This window comes from Piliocolobus tephrosceles, chromosome 14, assembly GCF_002776525.5.
Source record: "Piliocolobus tephrosceles isolate RC106 chromosome 14, ASM277652v3, whole genome shotgun sequence".
Lineage (NCBI taxonomy): Eukaryota > Metazoa > Chordata > Mammalia > Primates > Cercopithecidae > Piliocolobus > Piliocolobus tephrosceles.
Window position 1 is genome coordinate 63,195,691 of NC_045447.1, and position 22,012 is coordinate 63,217,702.

Here is a 22,012-nt window from a genome sequence, read left to right on the forward strand (position 1 = left end):
AGGGCCACCTCAGTCCTTGATATCTGAAAGAGCTCAGTGTGCCTATACTGGGTAGCATTTTGTCAGAAGACTGCTGGCTGGGCAGACTAGATTTGGATGTATTAGCTAGTCAGCCTAATAACCCTGTACAGACTGTATTGATTTTCTAGGAGAGAGTTTATGAACTAAATAAACTTGGGGTTGGTGTCTTAATAAACTGCTTCTCTCAGTCTGTCACATTTAGTTACGGAGCTGTGCAGTTTAGGGGGAAAAAAGGCTAATTCTGTTACAGATTGTTCACAGCAGGGTCTCCAAATTAGCCCTTTGTTTTGTAATGCCACCTTGCTTGGGCTCGCTTTGAGCACATTTCTCAGTTTTGCCCTAATGAGTTGCAACACTGATAATGTGGCTGATGATCTTTCATTGATTTCACTATCACTTGCTTGTCTGGTAATTGATCCGTTGCTGAGCCTCTAGTTAATTATATCGGCTTTGACATGGCCCAGTCCACGGGGAATTTCAAGTCTTGCAGAATAACAGTTTTAATAAAAGAGTCTATTACTGCAGGTGCTTGCTGCTGCATGCCAGTTGATTTTTGTGTTGTTAGTGTGTGTGTAGGGTCGGGAGTAGGATACCTGGGAAAGAAGAGGACTGCAGGACTGATGGAAAAAAGGGGTGGGGGCTAGAAAAAGAGGAAGAGGGCGTGAAGAAGGGGGAGAAAGAGACAAGGAGAGGGCGAGTGAGAGGCAAGAGAGAACACACAGGCAAAAAAACACACAGGCAAAGTGATACAACAGAGCCTGAGTGGAAGGAGGAGGAAGCTTGCTATTGACAGTGTCCTTAAGCCTCCCACAAATAACAGCCATTAGTGGGAAGGTCAGGAGCTGAGCAGGCAGCTTGACTGAGGCACTGAGTGCCACTTCAGAAATCAAGAGGCTAGCAAATTTTAGAGGGAGTTTAAGTGGGTAATAGCTAGCAGTAAAGGTACAGTCACTGTTGACAATTGACTTGTAGGGGCTTTTCCTGCCCTCCCCCCAGCAAGAATATTTTTATTGACCACAGGTGGACTTAATATATTTTAAGGCAACAATTCTTTGGGTTCTTGTTTGTTTCCTCTCAGATATTGAATTTGTTTCTTTTGAGACTTTTTTGTGCTTAATGGTGGTGAACTGGAGGGAAGTTTAACAGAAAAGCTTTCAGGAGATGTCAGTTCTAGAGGGGAAGGCACATTTGTGTCAACATAGTGTACGTTTTCTCATCTTTTCTCATTGTCCACTAATGACACAGAGCTGCCATTGAAGCTCTTTTCTGTTTCTTTTGTTGTTTCAGAGAGTAAGGTTTATTGTTATTCTTGAGTTAAGAAGGAGCAAGGAGAGTGGTACATTTGTCCTCGATATTTGTAGGTGGTTGAAGATTAATGTTCCTTACATTTTAAGTTTAGGAAGGATGGCTTTTTCCTGCTGACTACTTTTATGAGATGGCATGAATTTAGCTTTCCATTTTGAAGTTACTGTTTATGTACAGTGCGTTTTGTTCAGTGCTGCTTTTCAATAAATAAGGCAGACAAATACTATCTAATAAATAGGTGAATAGTTTTAAGACTTGTTTAATTAAAAATACGACATGTTATCAAGGGCGTATTTCATCAGGCAGGAAAACGTTATAGAATTTTCCACAGAGATCTTGAATAAAAAATGGAGTTTCTATATTCACTACTTTTTGCCTGAAATGGGACAGGCTTTGTTTATCTTTTTCTTTTCTTATGATTTGAAAGGATATTGCAGATGCTTCATCTAGGAACTTTAACAATGGATTTTTTTCTACTTTTGAGCTTTAAGAAAAGGTATACTTTTTTCCTTTGCCATTCAGTTTCTCATTACTTAACATCCAGTTTAGTAATTAATAGCCTCAGGTACTAGATATTAAATAGTATATGTTTATATTTGGCAGATGTTTATTGTGCATCTTATATGTTATAAAAACTGCTAGGCTTATTTACTTACTCTTCAGAGTATAAGGTCACATCTCTATGTATGTTATTTCGGAGTTTCTATATGGTTATAAATAGCCCAGCACATACGATACGACTTTCAGGAGCTAACATTTAGACCATAACTGAGCCAACTTTACATTCTCTTACAGCTGAATATTTTACTTTCTTCAGTGTAATTAAAAAAATATTTACGTATCACAGTTTTACAAATGTTAAAGCAAAGACTGGTGTCAGATATTATGTGTTATATCGGAAAGCATTGTTGAGAAAAATTCCCAGGGAAGGGCCCTAGCTTCTCCTCACCCTGTGCACCGTGATTGTGGTGCTGCCTGGAGTGTGCATAAGTGTGTATCTATCTGTATATCTGGAGAGGGGTTAGTGCAGGGTGTCATTTGGTGCCTGACAGTGGAACAGTGCAGTTGACTCTTAGCTCTGCTATCCAATGACATGCAGTGGCTGAGAGTTTGAAGCTGATGGTTGGGTCTCCAGTGCTGCCTGCACACCTGACAGGCAGCTGTTAAACTGAGCAAAGGCAAGCTTGGGGAGTCACAATCTATGCATAAATGATAGGGATATCTGTGCAGAAGGTGCGAAAGAAGCTCTGACCCCCTCCCTCCCCCAAATCTCCCCCTTCCCAAATGAAATGCACAGTTCAGCCAGCTTCTTAACTACACTACACTCCTGCTACTGGCTGCCAAGAGGCTCAAAAAATCCACCTTCACTTTTCAGTCAGAAGAGGCAGAAGTGGATGTGAGAGAAAGAGAGACACAGAGAGACAGAGAGCCAAGGAGGGCAAGAGACTTGACTTTAAGAGACTCCTGTACTGACAACTCCATGCAGTTCGGAACCAGAACGACTACGGCTGAACCAGGGTTCATGGGGACATGGCAAAACGCTGATACTAACCTCTTATTCAGAATGTCCCAACAGGTAAGTTTCTTTCTTTCTTTCTTTCTTTTTTTTTTTTTTTTTTTTTAAAGAAACCTTGAATTGTTATGGGCACTTTTGTTTCTGGTGTTTTTCTTTCTAAATATTTTTTAAAATGTGGTCACTTCCTAGTTAGGCTCTGTTTTGTCATAACTGTGTTACTGGAATGTGCAGGGTTACTTCACGGTTTCCCTAAGGGCGTCTTAAAAGAAAAAGGGGAAAGGATACCGAAGTAAAAGAAAGCAGAGACATTTTTGAAAAGTTTCACAGTACAGCCTGGGTCAGGGGAAGACTTAATTTATTTCTTTGTTTTCTGTTAAGAATGAAAAAAGCCACCACCTAACAAATGTATCTATCAATATGAATCACTTCGTCCAAAGTGTCTGCTCTGTCGGAGTAGGTTCTGCAACCTAAAAAACAATAATAAAATCTAGGGGCCCCTCACAACAGCCCTACTGACTTCATGTGGCTGGAAGCACCTTCGTTCAGACCTGAGAAGAGAGAGGAGGCTGTGCAGGCTTGGCTGCCAGCGCCGAGGGTTGCTGGAGGAGTCGGCGTGCGTGGCGGGCTGTGCTGCTCGGTCCTTGCTCCTCGCTCCTCAGCTCCGCTCCTCCTCGCCAGCCAGCCCTCTGCGCCCGCCCTTGCGTTCCCTTCACCGGCTCCGGCCCGCTCTCCCGCCCGCCCGCCCGCCCGCTGGCGCACTCACTCGGGCGCAGCCTCGGCGTCTTCCCCAGAGCCGCTCCTCCGTCCCGGCCGCGCTGGAGGCGTTCGGCTTGCTGGCTCTGCTGGGAAAGCCGACGTGGTAGCGCGAGGCCATCGGTTACTGATAATTAATCACTGGAGCCGGCGGCTCGTACCATGCGCTTCGTGATACGCGCTCTGTGCGCCGCGCTTCTCTTGCACAATTGCTGGCTCCTTGGCTCCGCGGGGGAGCGAGGGTGAGAGGAAGCGAAGGGGACACAACCCAGAAACTTTCATCTTGGATTGTGCTCAAGTGAGGGAGGGAAGTTCCCTGGTGCCTCCCTCCTAGACACGTCTTGCTTTTCCAAAGCCTACACCACATCCACACAAAGCAAGTTAGTTTGATATTATCCACACAGCACGAAGGTACTATTGACGAGTATACTTGGATTTTAAGTTGATGGTGGTTAAGAAGTATTGTGCCACTGATGAGGAAAAAAATACTGCAACTGCTTTTAAAAAAAAAAAAAAACCTTTTGTTTGTACGAGTTCACGAAAATTAAATACTTTGACTTAGATATTTAAAGTTGATAATTAAAAAAAAATTTGTTAGGCTATGAACTGCTACAAGTTTAGAAATACATTTGCAAGAGATAATACCTACAACCAGGGTTTTGTAGCATTTAGCTAGAGAACAGTTTTAGCACACAATTCTAGATGGGATAAGTGCATTTGAATAAGGTGTATTTTGACATATCCTGTAGAGGGACCCTGATTACTGCTGATACAGTAAGCTGGGATTTAAATGCAATCAACATAAACCCAATAAGTAACTCTTCATGTGCGATTTCCCATTCTTTCAAGTGAAAAGTTCATTTCCACATAGAGATGCTCCTTGTCACTGCAGAGTGCTATGAGAGGTGTTTTCCGCGACGCATCCCTGCCTGGGTGGCTCTCTCATAGTTGGAATGCAGACTGTTTTCGCTAACCTTAGTACCAAATAACTTGTGCCTCACTTTTAAAATTAGATGTCACCTTCAGGGTTTTCCTTGAGTTAGTGGAGGCCGTGTGTGTGTGTGTGTGAAGGGAAGATTGGCTTAGGTCTCCCTCTAGCTAGAAAAGAGTTAATAAAACCAGATAGAGATAATGATCAATTGATAAGTGGCTATTGAGCCACATAGATGGTGTTAGATTGCTTATTTGGCACTAGCCCATTTCCAAGTAGATTTGAATCTAAGGAGATTTTGTCATGGAAAACATTTTAGCTAAAAAACAAATAAAAGTAAATAATATAAATGATGGGTCAGAATTAGGAAAATTTATGATGTCTTTGATCCAGCTATCTGTGTGGATATTTTGTGTGTACCTGTGTGTGCATATTTGTGTAATTGTGAGCATCAGTGACTATATGGAGAGAATAGAAATGTAGGAAACTAATTTATGCTTAATTGATGCTATTAAAAGTATATAATATTATGCTATTTATGAAATAGAGTAGTACAACAAAGGGAGAGAAATCACAGTTTTAAATATGTTTATTTTTTGGTTTTGATGTAGTTAGCAATCACTCCTACCCCCCGAACTCACCTTTTTCTGTCATGGTCACTAAATATTTGCTTCTTGTTCATTTTTGGAAAGCATGTAAGAGAGGATATGAGCTTACATGTTTTTTCTCTTCAAGATGACATTTTAGTTTGTATAAATATTACATAAACTTAAGTTCAAACTATGTAAGTGAAAGTATGTGTGCTGTTCATATTTAATATGTTTGTTTTTCTTACCTATAATTCATCAGCAATGCTGATTTAGCGGGTGTGTGTGTGTGTGTGTGTGTGTGTGTGTGTGTGAGAGAGAGAGAGAGAGAGAGAGAGAGAGAGACTTACTGAAATTATATCTCTGATCTCTCTTGAAGCCAGCCATTTCAATGAATATTACTTTCAATATATACAGTTAAGCCAGCTTTTGTTACAGGTAAAAGTTTGTCGAATTTAATCAAATATGTAGAATTCTGTATATCTCATTTCTGAGGCATCATAAAGAGGTTTCTCTAGATTATGATTATTTTATTTCTAAGTAATATTTACTTAGCTTATGAAATGAATAAAATTTATTGGGTTATATTTCTTATAAAGTTTTCTTTAATAGTATAAAAACTAATATTTTCCTGATTATTTAGACATTCGAAAAGTCTGACTAGTAGGGCCGCTATAAAAGCTTTCAAAACTGAGTTACAGATAATTTACCACCAGTACTTAACTACAGAAAAACTTGTGGGAAATGTCTCATGAATACTGAAATTTAATAATCTGGTTTTATGTGTTCTGTAAGTAAACTAGGAAATAGGGATACAAAAATCTGTCTTTTGTTTCATATGAACAAAGTTGGATCTGCTTAAATGTATATCTTTCATTCTGTCTAATAGTAACAAACATCATAGTCTGAAGCCAATTTAGATTTAGTGGCATTAAGTATGTGCCCCTAAAGTTCAAGTTAAGACTATTTGACTACAGTTTCCTGTGCCTGTACATTTTTTCTTCTATATTGAAGTATGATTTTCTCAAATTATTTCTATGTGTATAGCTGAATATTTGAGAACCTTAAAGGGTATGACACTTGTGTAAAGGGAGTTCTTCTTTGGATCAGTTTGATCAGTGACAGGTGGAGAATGAACCTTATTTTGCCTATTTTGGTTTCACAAGGTACTGTTAAAAGCAAAAAATAAGGCTTGCTTTTCGAAGTTTTTTTTTTTTTTTTAATCACACTTGAGGCAATTTTTCTATTTGTATAAATATTCTGTGCATTTGAGAGAATAGTAAATAAAAATTCTTGTAGCTATCTCAAGGGATGTAATAGTCCAGTCTATTTAAAAATCTTTTCAGAAAGGAAACCATACAGGTAAATAGCTATAGCCCACATTTAATGTGTTACTAGAGACATTTACCTTTTGTTATTGGTGAAGTATATTTAACCTATTTCAAATAAAATGTAGATCCCTTAATAAGGTCTTTTTTCATACTTGAATGAAATACTAAGTTAGAATTATAAATGACTCTGTGCATCATTATGTAGTAATTTAGGATTCACCCGATGATGTAACAAAATTAACAACATAATTTCATTGTGAAACTGTGTCTTATTAAAGAACAACTGTCTGACATTCTCTTACAGTTGCTTTATTTAACTTCATGCAAATATTATTAGTAGTGACATTTTTCTATTGTGCATTAGATTCTCTCATTAGCATGATGTGTTAGTTATCACCAGAGAAATCATTTTCTAGATAGGTGAGGGGCAAACCAAGAAAGCTAAAAATTAAATCAACGATTTACATTAATACCAGAGCGTCTGCTCACCAGAGATATGAAAGAGTAAAAGCAAACTTTCTTACTAATATAAAAATCTAGCACCTTTCAGAGAAATGATAAATAAAATATATTATAAGAAATGTATAATAACATTGCTAGAATCCATTTAAAAGAGTGCTCAATATGAATTTTCTTCAAGAATTTTTTTTTTCTATTCATATAGGCCACCAATCTCAGTTTCTGGAATCTATATTTTTAAATGAAAATGGTCTTGTTTCTACCCCCAATTTTTTTGAGGATTTATTTGCTAGTCATTTAAAAGGTATATATATAGTATTACGAGTCAGACGCCTAATTGTACATTGTGGTTTGGGTCTTCTTTATAGTTGATACAACGCATTTTTATTCCAAACTCTGTCCCACTCAAATAGACATCCCTTTTTACATAGGATGTATATTCTTATTTAATCAAAGTCCTGAGTAAAGCAGTTGATAGTTAATGGTCTTTGAAAACGACTTTCATTGCCAGGCGTCATCCATCCCTAGCTTGCTTTCTGCAGTTTTCTCCCTTTTTACTCCCTTCCTTACAGTTAGTGTGTTTGGATGATCTTGTCTTACTGAAAAAGGATTAAATTGACTAAACTTGTGGTGTTAATGCTGAAATAAATATTTATATTATTTTAAGAGGCATACAGTTTTAGCCTGTTGAATTACTAGGCTACTACCTCCAATTTAGGCCCCTCTTAATTTGAGTGGTAATATGTTATATTTGAATTATAGACATATATTCAAATATAATTCTCAGTGTATTTTCTGATAACATAACACTAAAGTAGGAATATTTGGGTATTTGTATTTGTTAAGATACAAATTGTAGCATAGAGACAGGTGCTTGGTTTTGTCCTAAACTTTGAAGGTCTGTGGATAACATGCAGACGGAACATAAGAGATACTGTCTCATTTGTAATGCAGTGGGAAAGTAACAGTTTATGTATGTGGTATTCTATGTACATGTAAGCAGTGCAAATAAAGCATGCACAAACATTCTCAGATATGTATTTTGTATATGTTAAAAATCTGTGCACAAATTTGAAGTTTATTTTCAACATGATTCATTTAAATGAATTTGAACACAGTAGGTGATCATTTTGAAATTATTTAATTCTCTCACCTTTCTGACATCTGCAAACAGGTCCATTATGTTTGTGTAATTTGTAAAGTCTTTTGCTAAGGTGAGCCAAGTAACCGCAGTTGAAAAATAAATCCCTCTAAGGTGCAGATATCTTATCTATAATTGTAGGTATTTTTTATAATTATATTTATGAGTGTATATTCACATTCACTGATAAATCCAATTATTCATGCATAGCTTTATGGAAATCTGATTAATGCAGTGACAGGACAGATTTGGGCTACCACAGCAGCACATCCTCCCACTCCCATGTCAGGGTTAAGAGCCGCGGCAAATCCTCCCTAACTAATTAGATGCTGAGTAAGGCATCTCTGAGAAGTTGGGGCTGAAGCGAATGGGTCACAACCAAGGCAGGATTGCAAGGACTCCGGTGATAGTGAAAGCATTCAAGTTTGCCAGGTCGTTGTGACACAGGGAGCTGATTCCAAAGGAACAGTCCGTTACAGATAGTGAGCTGGCGTCATCCACTTGAATGAAAAACACAAATTCTAGTGCCTCCCTCTCTCTACCTTGTATGCATTACACATACTCAAAGAAAGTTGCATTGGGTGTCTGCCGTTATCTATCTGCAAAGCTTTTGAGAGGATTTTCCTTATAAACGTGAATAGCTAATGATTCTGTGCAGCTCAAGAGGTATTTTCTGAACTTGGCACTCTAGATTAGCACATATATCAAAAGGAAAGAGGAAAAGAAATTGGAATTTGCTTTTACCTTGTGTCCATAATTTGAACCATGGTGTTTGAATCAATCTAGGAATTAACTCCTTTTTCCCCAAAGAGTGCTGCCAGAGAACTTTGTGGTTGTAGGAAAAAACAGAGTGAATCGGGTGGGTTGACTTTTTCAGTGAGAGAAATTTTCTGTGGGATTCCCTGCTTGTTATTGTCCAAAAAACATGGAATATAATGGTTCCAAGATTTCCTTTCACGTGAGGTTTGGAGCCTGGTTTGTTATGCGTGTAGAAATAATTCACCATTTGAAAATCCTCTTGTACCTTTGGTGGTACACTTTTGTGGTCTGTTTATGGTGCTGCTCAGTGACCACCCTTCTCCAGGCCTTGGTCAGAAGATTGGGGGTCCTAGGAAATGCTGGATCTCACTACTGTCTGCCAAAGCTCATGCCATTTTTTATTTCCAGAAAAGCAACTGGCTTCTACATATTGCTGGGTGATCTTCATCTACTGAAGGACCCCAGAGACAGGGAGAAAGGGAGTCAAAGACCCTTTCAAGAAACTCTGACATTTATTTTTAAGCTTTAGAGAAATAAAGGAAAAGAGACATAATTCAGGAACAACAGCCTTTATATCCTCATATAGAAACAAAACATTGGGTAATAGAGGGAATGTTTTCCTATATGAAAAACTAGTAAAGATGTAGGAAAAATATGATGAAAAAAATCTGCTAAGCCCCTCAAAGTCTAAGAAGTTTTAAAATGTGCAGATGACATCCCAGAAATGATGTCTGGGGCCATGACATCCAGGGTCTCCACATTTCCTCCTCATTGAGCCTGACCTGTACTGCCATCTTCCTCCCCAGGTTTAAAGAAAGTTTAACGAATAGGAAAAATAAAAGTATTGATTATTTTTTAATTTGTACATTCCCCTGTAGGAAGCCTCGCAGATTTCACAGTGTGCATTCAAACCCTCAGGTGAAAAATTTATGACTGGAGTTCATTTGGGTGAAGACAGTGTGCAGTGTCATTCTGTTCAAATGCTGTATGTAGCATTTCATGCCACAAAGTGCAGAGATCAGGAGAAGAGAGGAATCTCTGTATGTTTTCTTCATTCACAGAGCTTTCTTTAATGGAAATGCTTGTGGAAAAACAACACATTACTCAAACTGGCTAGTTTAGGAACCAAATTCTCAGCTTATTAATTATCATTCCAATTAAAAAAAAGAATTGATCCTTTAACAACAAAATAATATCCTTTTGTTTTTCTTTAATTAAGCCCATCAGTTTTTCATTTCTCTCTGTAAAGAAAACGAAAATAATCTTGAACAGTAGGAAGTTACTCATTGAAACAACTGATTCTCTTGAGCATATCTGACGTCTTATTTACTCAATACTTTTGAAGTGTAATGTTATTTTGCTACTGTCTTTAGGGTTTATGTGTCATTGAGTGGTGTTGATTTATAAATCTCATTCCTATTTGGTTGGCAGAAATTTACTTAATGACCTAAATGCAAGGTTATTCTGTTCCTATTTCCTTTCTCATAGAGGTAGTTTCTTTCTCACTTTATTCTCTTTTCTTCTCATCTCTCGTATTCTGAATTCCTCCTTACTTTCATTGGCCCTTTTTGCCCTAATAGAAGAGAATCAAAATGCACCTGAAATGTAGAAGTAATTGAATAAATACCCTTTTGCCAATACATCATTCTAGCAGAGGAATGAGAGAGAGGTGCCACCCTCAGGTGTGGTCCTCTGTGAGTGCTGACAGGACTGTCCCGAGTGTTGCTGTAGAAGGGTTCTTTAAGTAAGGGCATGATAAAAACGTGTAACCAGGGGCCCCGGCTTATCATTCAGAGGTGCTGAAAGGCAGCTCAATTTGATCCTTAGCCTGTATAAGAAAGTACTTAGATGAAGAGAGATTTTGCTTTCCTTTTTTCTTCTTTTAAAAACGTAATTCTTGGATTTATTATTTTGTGCAGTTAGACTTCTACATGAGCTTATTTCCCTAGAAGAAGGAACAGATACCAAGGGCAGTGCAGTAGGTTGAAGGGATGACTCTTTCAGACAAACTGCAGCTAATAAGAGTTAACGGAAACATTTAAAAAAGGGATTGAAATGATGGTAGGGCCAATATTAATGGATGGTATTATTAAATTAAAATTTAAAGCATGCAGTATACATAACATATGAGGAGGATTCACTCCTGTTTTGTATTTAATAAATTTTAACCCATTGTCCCACAAGGCGTAGAGATTGTTAAAATTGACAAGACTGAAACATCTTCTGTATGGGAAAGACATAGCTTTCAGTATTGTACCTGCTGTGCCTTTTTGAGACTGTCATGAATTTTTCAACTTTGTTAAGGTGTCTTTTAGTGGCTATTGGTTCTCTAGACAGTTGTTCAGAACTCACATTTTGTAATCGGAGTGCCTGAACTGGGTGTCTGAAAAGAAAGATAGCAGGTTAGTGAATGTTTTACATGGCAACAAGTAATTGCTTTCAGCTGGCTTAACATAATAACAAAACTTAATATTAAAATGAGATCTCCATTAGAGGGATTTAATAATTTTTTTCCCTTTCCATTAACATTTAAATCAAGAAGGATTTCATTGGTGTTTAAATCATTAGGGTGGCTATTTGGGACACCTGATCAGGCGTAGATAAAGAAAGCTGCCCACTACTGTGCCCTCTGCCAGTGCTGGAGCTCAGTGGACATGGCTGGGATGTCACCTGCAAGATACGGGGTGTAATTATACACTGAGCATATTCATGAGAGTGTCCCTGAGTGAGAATGCCTGCAAACATTCTCTTTGTTGACCTCATGCCTGAACCTAACTTGAAGTCAGTGGGGTTAGCTGCTGTTTAATATTGCTTTTCTTTTATTCTTTCTTTTTTAGATATAAATATTAGAGTACCAGAAAGAACCAAAACCAAAGTCTGGCTGTAAACTTTGTGGAAGGACTTATTGTCTTGCTCTGGGAAGTACTAAAAATCCCATATTGCCACGTTACGGTAGTGCATTTATATGTAATGCGTAGACATGCAGAAAATGTATGCCTGCTCCATTGGTTGGCGGTGACAATTAGGTGATTTAATTCTATGTAGGTTGAGGATTTGCTAATGGCTGTCTCAGAGGCAATGAGTGTGTATGGATGGCTTTCCCCAAAGAGGCATTCCCCATCCTAAGAATCTTGTAATTATTCCTTATACTATGCTATATAGCCTTTTTTCTTTCTTGACTGTAGCTTTTTGGTGAAACTCAGTGTCTTTCATTGGAAAATAGCACGATTGTTTCTTATTTTGTGAATAGCCATTTTCAACAAGTGGGAGACTACAGCTTACTTCAAATAAATTAGAATTACGCTAGGATAGAGACACCAGGATGATTCTCTCTGACTCAAATTTCAGATATCTCATAATTTCCCTTTCTAGCCACTTTTCTTTGTTCTCTTGGACAACTTTGGAAAGTAATCATGGGACTGAATAGAGCTTAAAATATGTTACCAGTCCTGTTATTACTAACTATTGCTCATTGTGGAGAATGGTTTTTTCATTTTTACTTTTTTTTGTCATGTATTATAATGTAAGTAGGAAGGGATAAGAAGAATTCACAGTCCAACATCTGGGAGAGCTTGTTTCAGTAGCCAGCCGGGAAGCCAGAAAACTGGCCTCATACAGGTGAGATGTGTTATGGGAATAAGGGCCTTGTGCATTTAATGAACCCCGCCTGCTTGTCAGCTTGGTTTTTTATGCACCATTGTTGTTCAAATAAGAAAAAGAGTGTGTTCACAGCCTGTGGTGAGATTAGAGTAATGAAAATGAAGTGTTAATCTGTTGATAGGAAGCACATCCCATATCCTGCATCCCGGGCCACATTCATGCGTGTATAATATATTCCAGGTTTTCTCATGACTAGAAAAGCTTGGATATTCATTATATTGAAAACATCCTTTTAGTAAAAGTGAGAAGTTGGTTGTTTTAACTTGTGTAAATAGTTATTTTAAATAATTTCTTCATAAACCAACTGCTGCTTGCCTTCTGAGTATTCTGATAATCACTGTTCCTGTATGTGCCAGCAGTCCTGTACTTTTGATCTTTTAAATTTTTTTTACAACTGCAGAATGCCGAAATGAGCTTCAGTATAAGCCTACTTTGAGATATTCTTTTCTAGAAAGCAATGATTAATAGAAGGAGTTAAGTGACAGTAATACTTTTCTCTCCATAAAACACAGATTAACTAAAACATCTATTATCTCACACTTTATTTTTCATCTTAAAACAATAAAGTACAAACAAAAATTTGTAAATTGTGAGTCTTCCAGAACTGCTTTACATATTTGCAGTCAGCTACTATGATGTGAACCTGAGGAGACTAGCTTAAAGCTTTGGTCATCATGGGAGGGAATTTTGTATTTCATAAAATTCCCTTTCTGAGATGGTATAAAAGGCAAATCAACATGAATGTAATGAAGTATATGCTTCTCCTAGAATGTGTGTTTTAATTTTTGTTTTTTTTTTAAATCATTTTACTCAGTAATTATTTGAGAAATTTCCATTTTCCCCCCTAAAGCTATACACTTATAAAAAGAAAGTTTAGTCTTGGATTACAACAAGGCATTTTAAAGAAAGGAATGTGAACACTGGTTCAGTGCCCTTTCTATGCAAGCCATCCTATACGATCATATCTTTAAGATGCATCCTAAGAAATGATTTGAAGAAAAGTGTGAAAGGGGTGGGGAGAGATAAATTAACAACTGTGTTCCAGGTGTCTATTTCTAATTGCTCAAATTTCAGTCACAATGGAAATTAAGGAAAAATGTTTCCCATAAGAAATATACTGTCATTCAGGCCTAAGACTACCTTTATGGAGTTCATGTTTACGGTATTTTTTTTTTTTCTGTTCACCAAGGAGTTAAGGAATGCTACAGTATGATCATTGCGATTTTGTGAACTGTTTTACTTAAAGTTGTGCAAGTTGCTAAGAATCAAGAGAATTTGGGGATTAAAGTCCAATTGTGAAGTAAATTTGGCATATGTTCAGGGATTACTTTCTTTAGGTAAAAATGGAAGAAAAATACTTCCTTTCGGAAGGAAACACCTTAAAAATAATCTTTCAAGCATGTGGTCCAATGATGAAACATAATGTAAAAACACTGTACCACAGTTGATCTAAATTAGTTGGCATATGACTGGTCATAGCCTACTTACTACAATTTACATGATATGTAAGCATTTCTGTATTGTGGTAATACATCAGAGATAGCCTGTTTTTAATATAGTTGGATGAAATGAAAAGGCCGTTTCTTCCCCCTGCTAAATAGGGTATTTTTAATTTGTTTTTAAGATCCATTAATAGGTAGAAATGCTGTGTCGCTGTGATTGACTGGGAATAATGAAATGTAAAAGATATTCTCCTTGCAATTGCTTTCATTAAAAAAAAGTAGATATAAAGAAGTGCATGGTGACTGTGTCATAGACATCTGCTTTTAGGTAATAACCATTTGTAAAGAAATATGCCATGACTTTTTGGGTCATTTGAACCCATAATAATGTCTCTTTAATGTAAGTATAAATGTCAGATGGTAGCATACATGTGGAGTCAGTAAAGATGAATATTTGCTGTGATAATATTCATGCATCTTAAATGTTGACTTTTAAAATTTACCTTGAAGACATGTCCTATTTTCATATTATGGTACATTTTCACTTAAGTACATGATAGCTCTAGAAAGGAAGTGTGGAAGTGTTAACATGTGAAGGAACAAAATCTGAGTAATACTTTGACATGAGCATCTATTTTGGGCTTCAGAGAAATAGGTGGCTGATTGAAAACCAATGTAAAGATCGCTGAACCACTCTGTAAGGCTAGGTCATCAGTTCTGGATTTACTGTTTTTAAAAATGTTTAATTATGAAAATGAGTTTCCTTTGGTTTGCACGAATGTTTCATTGAAGTGAAACTTGCTACCCATTGTCTTATATTCTGTAAACTTGTGAAATATGTATTTTTAAATCTCTGTTCTGAGAACATCCTCTTTTTTTTCCCCACAAACTCTAGAGTAGTATGACATTTTAAGGAGTGGGAGTTGCCTAAAAGGACCATGTGGAGGTAACAAAAATTAAACAAGTACAGTGAGTCTAGTGGGGACTGTGGTGGGCCAGAAAGCTCACGTCTCGACCACAGTGAGGTAGCTGCTCCTTGTTTCCAGTCAATTGTTGCCAGGTGGGAATGTAGGCCCAGTTTGCCAGATCCACTGCTGCTGCTTTGTAATGATAAGCCAGAAATCCAGATTTTTATGTGAAATCTCCTGATTTTGAAATCTTGGCAACCTATTCAAATATTTTAAAAACTGTGTGGTCCAAACAAAACTCATCTGCAGGCTATATTCAGCCCTCTGGCTGCCAGATAGAAACCTCTGTTTTAGATAATATTTTAATGGATGAAGATAATAGTTTCATTGCATGTGATCATTCATCTTGGGAATTCCCCACTGGGATGAACTAAATTCTTCATTGTTTTCCTCTGTAATTAGAAAAAAAGTTTAGTAAATATATTTCTGGTGCTGATAGTTTTGATGTATAACTTTTCTCCTTATGACCCACATTTAAAGAAAAATCAACTGTGTGGGCAAAACAGAAAAATAGTCAAAAAAATTTAAATAAAAGTAGACGCATAAGGATTTTAAAATAATAAAAGATTTCTGAATTCTGAAAATAATCTCATGATTTGTGTAAGTAATTGATGTAGATGAAAAGCTGAATTCAACTATAAAAAGCTTTTCATCTCACCTTAAAGCAGTAGATTCTTGGCCCTGAATCTTTGTGGGATTGCTATAATTTACCAAGCAATTGATTATGATGTCACAAGGAGGAGATGGACCACCAGGGGGAAAACTTCCCCCTACTAATTTGTGCAAGGCCAATATTTTATACCTGCTTCAAGAAAACATTATTTATATTGTATAAGATGAGGTTTAAAATGACTGTCTATATTTTTTGAAGGGGCTCTTTAAAGAAATAATCTATTCATAATTGAAATTCTCCAGGCAAATCAGATATGAACATTTTCAGCAGAACAGGTAATTAATTGGTTTGAATTTCAAATTGAAGGTCATCCTGTTATTGATTTTCGTGGGAAAAGGAAACAAGAACATCTTGTTAAAATGATCTGCACATGGGGCCTAGGTATATCTAGGCTCTTTCTAGGGTCTTGATGAACAGCATCACTGAACAGTGTCAGAAGCCAATCAGAAGGGAGCCCTTTCTGTTGTAAACATAGCAAGTTGTTGGTTTGTTTCCAAAACTGCAGAGAAGAACTGAACTGGAGAAAAGACCAGAGATTAACAGTTTGTGTTAGAGTAAGTCAGATATTTCAAATCAAGTGCTGGTGCAGCTTGTAAGGAAACATCTATAAATGTGTCAGAATGATGCTGGTATGCCATGTTCAAGAAGTTCAGCGTCAACACAGCTGTGACTTAATGTTTTCAGAAACCTTTCAACTGGGAATTAGATAAAGTATCTACTGGGTAGCACTGAAGTAAAAGAGGTAGCGAAGAATGGAGGATAAAAGAATATACCTCTTTAGATGCTGTTAATTTTTGTAAAATAACGTTTGTGCTTTATCTTTGCTAGATAGTTTTATTGTTACACGTTAGGCTATTTCAAAGCATTCATTTCTCTCCTCTGCCGTGTTTAAACTTTTTAAGAATGGTGTAATGTAAAGGTAACACAGACGAAGTGGGTGGCAGACATTCTGCCTTTCTAAAGTAAACTGAAATTAGTATTTTTTTGGTGGTTGGGGGGAGACAAGGTGTGGTTCTGTGGCCCAGACCGGAGCAGAGTGGTAAGATCTGGGCTCATGGCTAGCCTCCACCTCTGCCGCCCAGGGGCAAGCAATCGCCTTACCTCAGTCTCCTGAGTACCTGGAATATAGATACACGCCACCATGCCTAGGTGATTTTTGTATTTTTTGTGTAGATAAGAGTTTTGCCATATTGCCCAGGCTGGGCTCGAACTCCTAAGCTCAAGCGATCTGCCTACCTCGGCCTCCCAAGGTGCTGGGATTAGAAGCAGGAGGGCACCACGCCCAGCCAAAACTGAGTAAGTATTTTAATTTTAGCTGCACTAACTAGGTTGGAAACTTAATACAGCTTATTCTCATGGTTCAAAGTAAAATTCTTGATTAAAAAAAAAAAGGGTCGTGGGGGAAGTCTTCCATTCTAAATACCCCGGAGCTGTTAGTGCAGTTATTTCTAAGTTGACATACTTTTGTATAGGCATGACAGTGGCACCAACCATCTACATTAAGCCTTAACATTCCACAGAGCCATTTCAAGTTTATTATGAGCTTCAAAGCCTGCACATCCCTAAGAGAATATCAAGTTTAAGCATGTCACTTTGCCATAGTCACAGTTAACTTTCTTGAAAAAAAAAAAAAAAAAAGTGCCTTTTCCTAGGCTGGTTTTCTACAGATTATCCTTGAAAATTTCCCAGTTCAGTACAGTCATTTTTCTTACCCATTGTTTCTGCGCCCTTGAGTTCTGTAGATTTATCCTGTTGGCGATGGTTGGAAACTACCTCCAAATTAAAGTAGTATCGGTCACAGTTTGTTTAAAGGTCTATGACTGTTAATATCCCTTTGCAGCTTTATTGCTAGAGCTCAAGACATTGATCCCATTTTACCCATTTCCACTTGGGTTTCCATTGCAGTCCTTAAAAAAATGTAGCTGGGGAGAAAAGGAACATGTAAAACATGTGAAATTGCTAATGCTGTCCTAGTACATGAGAATTTCCCACCATGGAATCTCTGTGGGGAAGACCATGGGCCTGCTCAGCCTGATCTTAGGTACACTGCTTCTCTTCTTAGGGAAAGGAATTCCCCATTTCCTGAATGTGAAATGCCTACCCTTTTGGAGCCTCCTAGTCTTTAGTTCCTACCTCAGTTAATAAACCATCCCTGTCTATGCCTTGCATCTCAGAGATGGAATTTGACGGACTAGTCAGCATTGCAAAGGTCACCCTAAAGCTATTGGCAGAATACACTGCCCTTTGTTGCTCAGTGATGATAATGCTACTGTAGCAGTTAACTGGATGTATTAGACTGAGCTACTTTTCCAGAATACCAAATTATCTATTTATTTCTTTTAAACACCTGATAAAATGCCCATTCACAAGCTGTCTCAAGTGTATTTTCAAAAGGAATCTTAATGATAGTGAAATATCACTGCTTTGGCCTCAGAAGAGGTAGTCTGTGTAGTATGTGTGTCCGTTGTGTTGCTTTGCTTCCATGAAATTACTTCTAAAATTTATACTCATCTTTTAGTGTTTCTGTTGTCTGAAACTAATCATGTTCCAACAAGTTTGAAAATGCAAGGTGTTCAAAAACAGTTTTATTTACATTTTGTCTTGTGTTAGTGCAATAGTACTCTAAGATGTTATGAATTGCTTTGTTTTTGGAAAAAATCTTAAAAAACTTCGTTTCCTTTCCCATTATTTCCCACAACTATAAAATGTGGAAAAAACATTTTTGGCTTTAGGTTATAACTTTACACGTAGTGTAAAAATGGATTTCACTATCTTTTTATATCTTTAAATCTACTCACAATTTGCTTACTGAAATTATATTCAGTATTTATTACTGCTTAAATTATATTCAGAATTATAGAAGAACAATTAACAAGTGATCATGCTACTTGAAGCAGGGGAGCTATACTTGAAATACTTTTGTGTTTTGCGTGTGTAAACTGATTTTGTGACACCACAGTGCAGCCTTGATATAATTTTTTGTACACAGGTAACATTTTTGTCTTGGTTCTCACCTAAATAAAACTGACTAATGATCCAAAGTGCTAAGGTGTTTGTGACTTCCACTAGTTATTTTCACTTATGCATATATTTTGTACTAATTACACTCCTAAATGATTTGCCACATGCTCTTCTATCCTGTAGTTCTGTTTTGTCCTAATCAGATTGGGTGAGTGATTAGGGATTTAAAATCACTACTTCTTTGGTCTCAAAATGAGTAAGTGAAGACTCAGATAAATACCTTTAATTTACCTTTTAGTATTTTTGAATAAAGCAGACTCTGTCCTGCCTTCCTTTCATGGAGCTAGACAAGCGCATCTAAAGTAGAATATATTCCTTTTCTCCAGAATAATAGAATGAAATCAGTGATCAAGTAATTTTTCATTTCAGCAATCAATGGAAACAAAACAAAATGAGTTAGGATAGAATAGTTTGCATTAAGCTCAGACGTCGAACAATATTTGAAAACGAAGTATCACTATAGTTTTGTGCTGTAGGTTTTTCCTGACCTAAGTGATTGTTGAAAGGACTTTCACTAACTTAGAGGTATATTTATCTTAGAACAATAATCACTTCATTCTGTTCTCTTTTTGTCCTAGTTGCCCCATTCTCCAGACCTTTCAAAAACTTTTTAAGTGGATGTAAATTCCGTTTTAATTAGAGCAGTGCAGTCTAATACTGCAACTAGCCAGGAATGGAAGAAACATGCTGGAAGTTAATACAACCCAAATCAACCATAGCCAGATAATTCCCCTGATCTTTGTAACAACCCCCCTTCCCACCTCCACAATTAAATGACCCTGTTGTTCTGTAGTTTCAACAAGACATTTAAGGTTCATTTAAAAAAAATGATCATCCTTTACAGGATTCTTTGCTCTTGCGTTTCTCTTTCTTTCTTCCCCTTGCCACACAGCTGTCACTGGTATAGGAGAAAGATTGGGGGGAGGGGAGGAGGAGGAAGCCCTGCTCAAATCGTGTCACGTAGCACTAATTCATCTGCTCTCATTAGAGGGAGCGAGGGACAGCAGTGATGGCCAAGAGCTGCACTCCACACATGACACGCGAACAGTTTGGGGAATAGAAAATTGCTTTCTCAGGAAGCCCAGCCAATTAAGGACTTGACCATATTGAATGTCAAGTGTTAATTTAGGTTTTTCTTCATTTTCCCAGTAGTAATGCGGGTCCTGTGATGAGCAAATACATGTCAAGTAAAAGTTGATTGCATGAAGGACCCGGGTATTATATGTCACTGACAAGTCACAAATGTACTGAAGTCTTTTAACCCCTTAGGTGAGTTGGGAGGGGGAGGGGAGAATGGGATTAATGGTACCATAATGATAAGAATAGATAGTTTATGTAGGGGTAGCTTGAATGGGACAGACAGGAATGGTAATTCATGCAAAAACTTGGGGATAGGACAAATCCTACTCTGAGGGCATAAATAGAGACCCTTGAAAAGCACACGTGCATATATATAAAATTCCCATTGCAAACACACTGCTCAGAATGTATGTTCAGTCTCCTCAGATTTTATGAAAAAGGAAAATAGTGTACTCTATGGTCATGAACCAGAAAATTCCTTATTAATTATCTCATTTGAAAGAAAGATAACGTTCATTAAATAATCACACTGTTTTGGATATTTTAGCCCTTTGACTGAATGCCAGTGTAATGTTTCTGGCTCCTTACGTGTAATTTCAGTCTCTAATATTTATTTTCAAAATGGACTCAGTGTGATGCATGTCATTGGAAAGATGCAAAACGTTAAGACTGAAAGAATGTTTGTTTTCTGTCTTGAGTATCTTTGTAAGGTGTTGTTTAACCAATAGAAACTGGTGGAAGGTCCATCATTGTCATTCATTTCTTTTTGTGCCCAGGTGTAGGAGGGAAGAGATTCAAGCTTCAGCAAGTGAAGTAACTTTTTTTTTTTTAAACTAAAGGTTGAACGTTGCCCGTCATGTTTAGCATCTCATTTCCATTCATCAGCATTCATTTACATATGAATGTCTTGAAAATAAGAGAATGTCTGTTTCTGTTGCAATTGTACATGTAGCAAATAAAAATGCCCTCAGTTTACAATACTGCTGTGTGTAGTCTGGGCAGTCTTAAACTTAGAAGTTATTCAAAATTGGGCCTTTTTTCCCTTTTTACCTATAACCACTTTTCCCCTTCATGTCTTTGAAGGCGTAATCTTAATTAAAACACTTTCTTGAAATGTACTCTCTTCTATTTATTCCAAAATTTAAACGCACTTGCCTTTGTATGTTGACAATGCTTACACTTTGAAAATTTAAGTCTGATAATACTTTAATTTTGGCAACAAAACTTACTAACGTAGTCTGTCTCTCCCACAGGTTAGAAACTGCAATCATTATATTAAAAGTTAACTAAATTTTGTTAAGGAATAATTAGGAAACAATTCCAAGAATTTGATGTTTAATAAAATAGGTTTTTCTTGAGAAAGAAATAGTCCCTCTAATGAGGCTCCTAAATGCTGGGCTGGAATCTGAGTTCTTTGACATCTCTCCTCCCTGTCTCAAAACTAACCAAACAAAATCTGCTTAACTCCCTCTTCCCTTCCTATTTTGATAAGCTCTGTGGAACTGTGGTGGCATTGCAAGTGTACTGTTTAATTAAAATCCAGTTGTCAGCAGGCTCTCTTCCGCTGGGTGTGCTGAGAGACTTAAGTAAGTTTCCATAAAGTAAATTCTGTCGATGGCAGCTTGGGTTGCTGATTCAAGTTATTCCTTCTCTTCTGTGTCACTTTTGACGGATGGTACCTAATGCAATCAACTACAGGCCGAGAAAGCCTTTTCTTTGGTTGCTTTAGTAAGTGGACCAGGAGTTCCCCTCCTCCCTTCATCTCCCCTTCTGTGGCTTGCTCACTCCTTGCTGCCACCCCCACCAACACTTGAGCCCAAATAGGAAAGCGGAAAGAACAGCAGAACTACCTAGGACTGGCTGACAGGCTTTCCCTAAACCTCCATTTCCCAGTGGTGAAGCCGAAGCTGCCTCCCTTTGCGTGCGTTTTTGATAAATTTAAGAAGTCAAATCGCTGACACAGATAGATAATCCAAGTGTATAGGGTGAAGAGTTATAAATTAACACATTATTCCCTCTTAATGTGAAATACTTGAGAATGCATTTTCTCGGTCCCCTGACATCTACCCAGTGAGGGCTCGCATTGTGCTTTTCAAGTGGCATTGATTTGTTAAAGCGCTGAATTAGCATCTCAGGCCAGCTGCCTGATCCACTGTTTTGTTGTGGGGCTCCAGCTCCTCCTCTCTGCCAGCAATCCCTTTTTTCCTTCGGTCTTCCTTTTCTTTTTCTCTCCCTTTCCCTACTAACTCTTTCTCTGCTTCTTTCCATTTTGCTCCTCCCCGTCTCATTCTTATTTCTTTTTCTCTCTCACCCCGCCCTTCCTGTGGCTTGCTTTTCTCTCAATCTGGTTTTCCTTCCAAACCAT

At 37.5% G+C, this 22,012-nt stretch overlaps 1 protein-coding gene and 1 long non-coding RNA gene across 4 annotated transcripts in view; one reads left to right on the forward strand and one right to left on the reverse strand.

The window, feature by feature from the left end:
- BNC2 (basonuclin 2) overlaps positions 1-22,012 on the forward strand; it is a 457,144-nt gene that overhangs the window by 140,658 nt on the left and 294,474 nt on the right. Inside the window, exon 4 of one of the 3 annotated variants that reach the window (XM_023197169.2) lies at positions 2,702-2,902. The exons of the other annotated variants lie outside the window; for them this stretch is intronic. Coding sequence (XP_023052937.1) covers positions 2,702-2,902 — 201 coding nt within the window. The remainder of the gene's footprint in view (positions 1-2,701; positions 2,903-22,012) is intronic. 3 annotated transcript variants of the gene reach the window in all.
- LOC111530120 lies at positions 3,181-3,898 on the reverse strand. The gene is made up of 3 exons (XR_002727718.2): positions 3,757-3,898; positions 3,606-3,681; positions 3,181-3,390 (listed from the first exon to the last, which is right to left on the reverse strand). It is a non-coding gene; the product is annotated as an uncharacterized LOC111530120 (long non-coding RNA).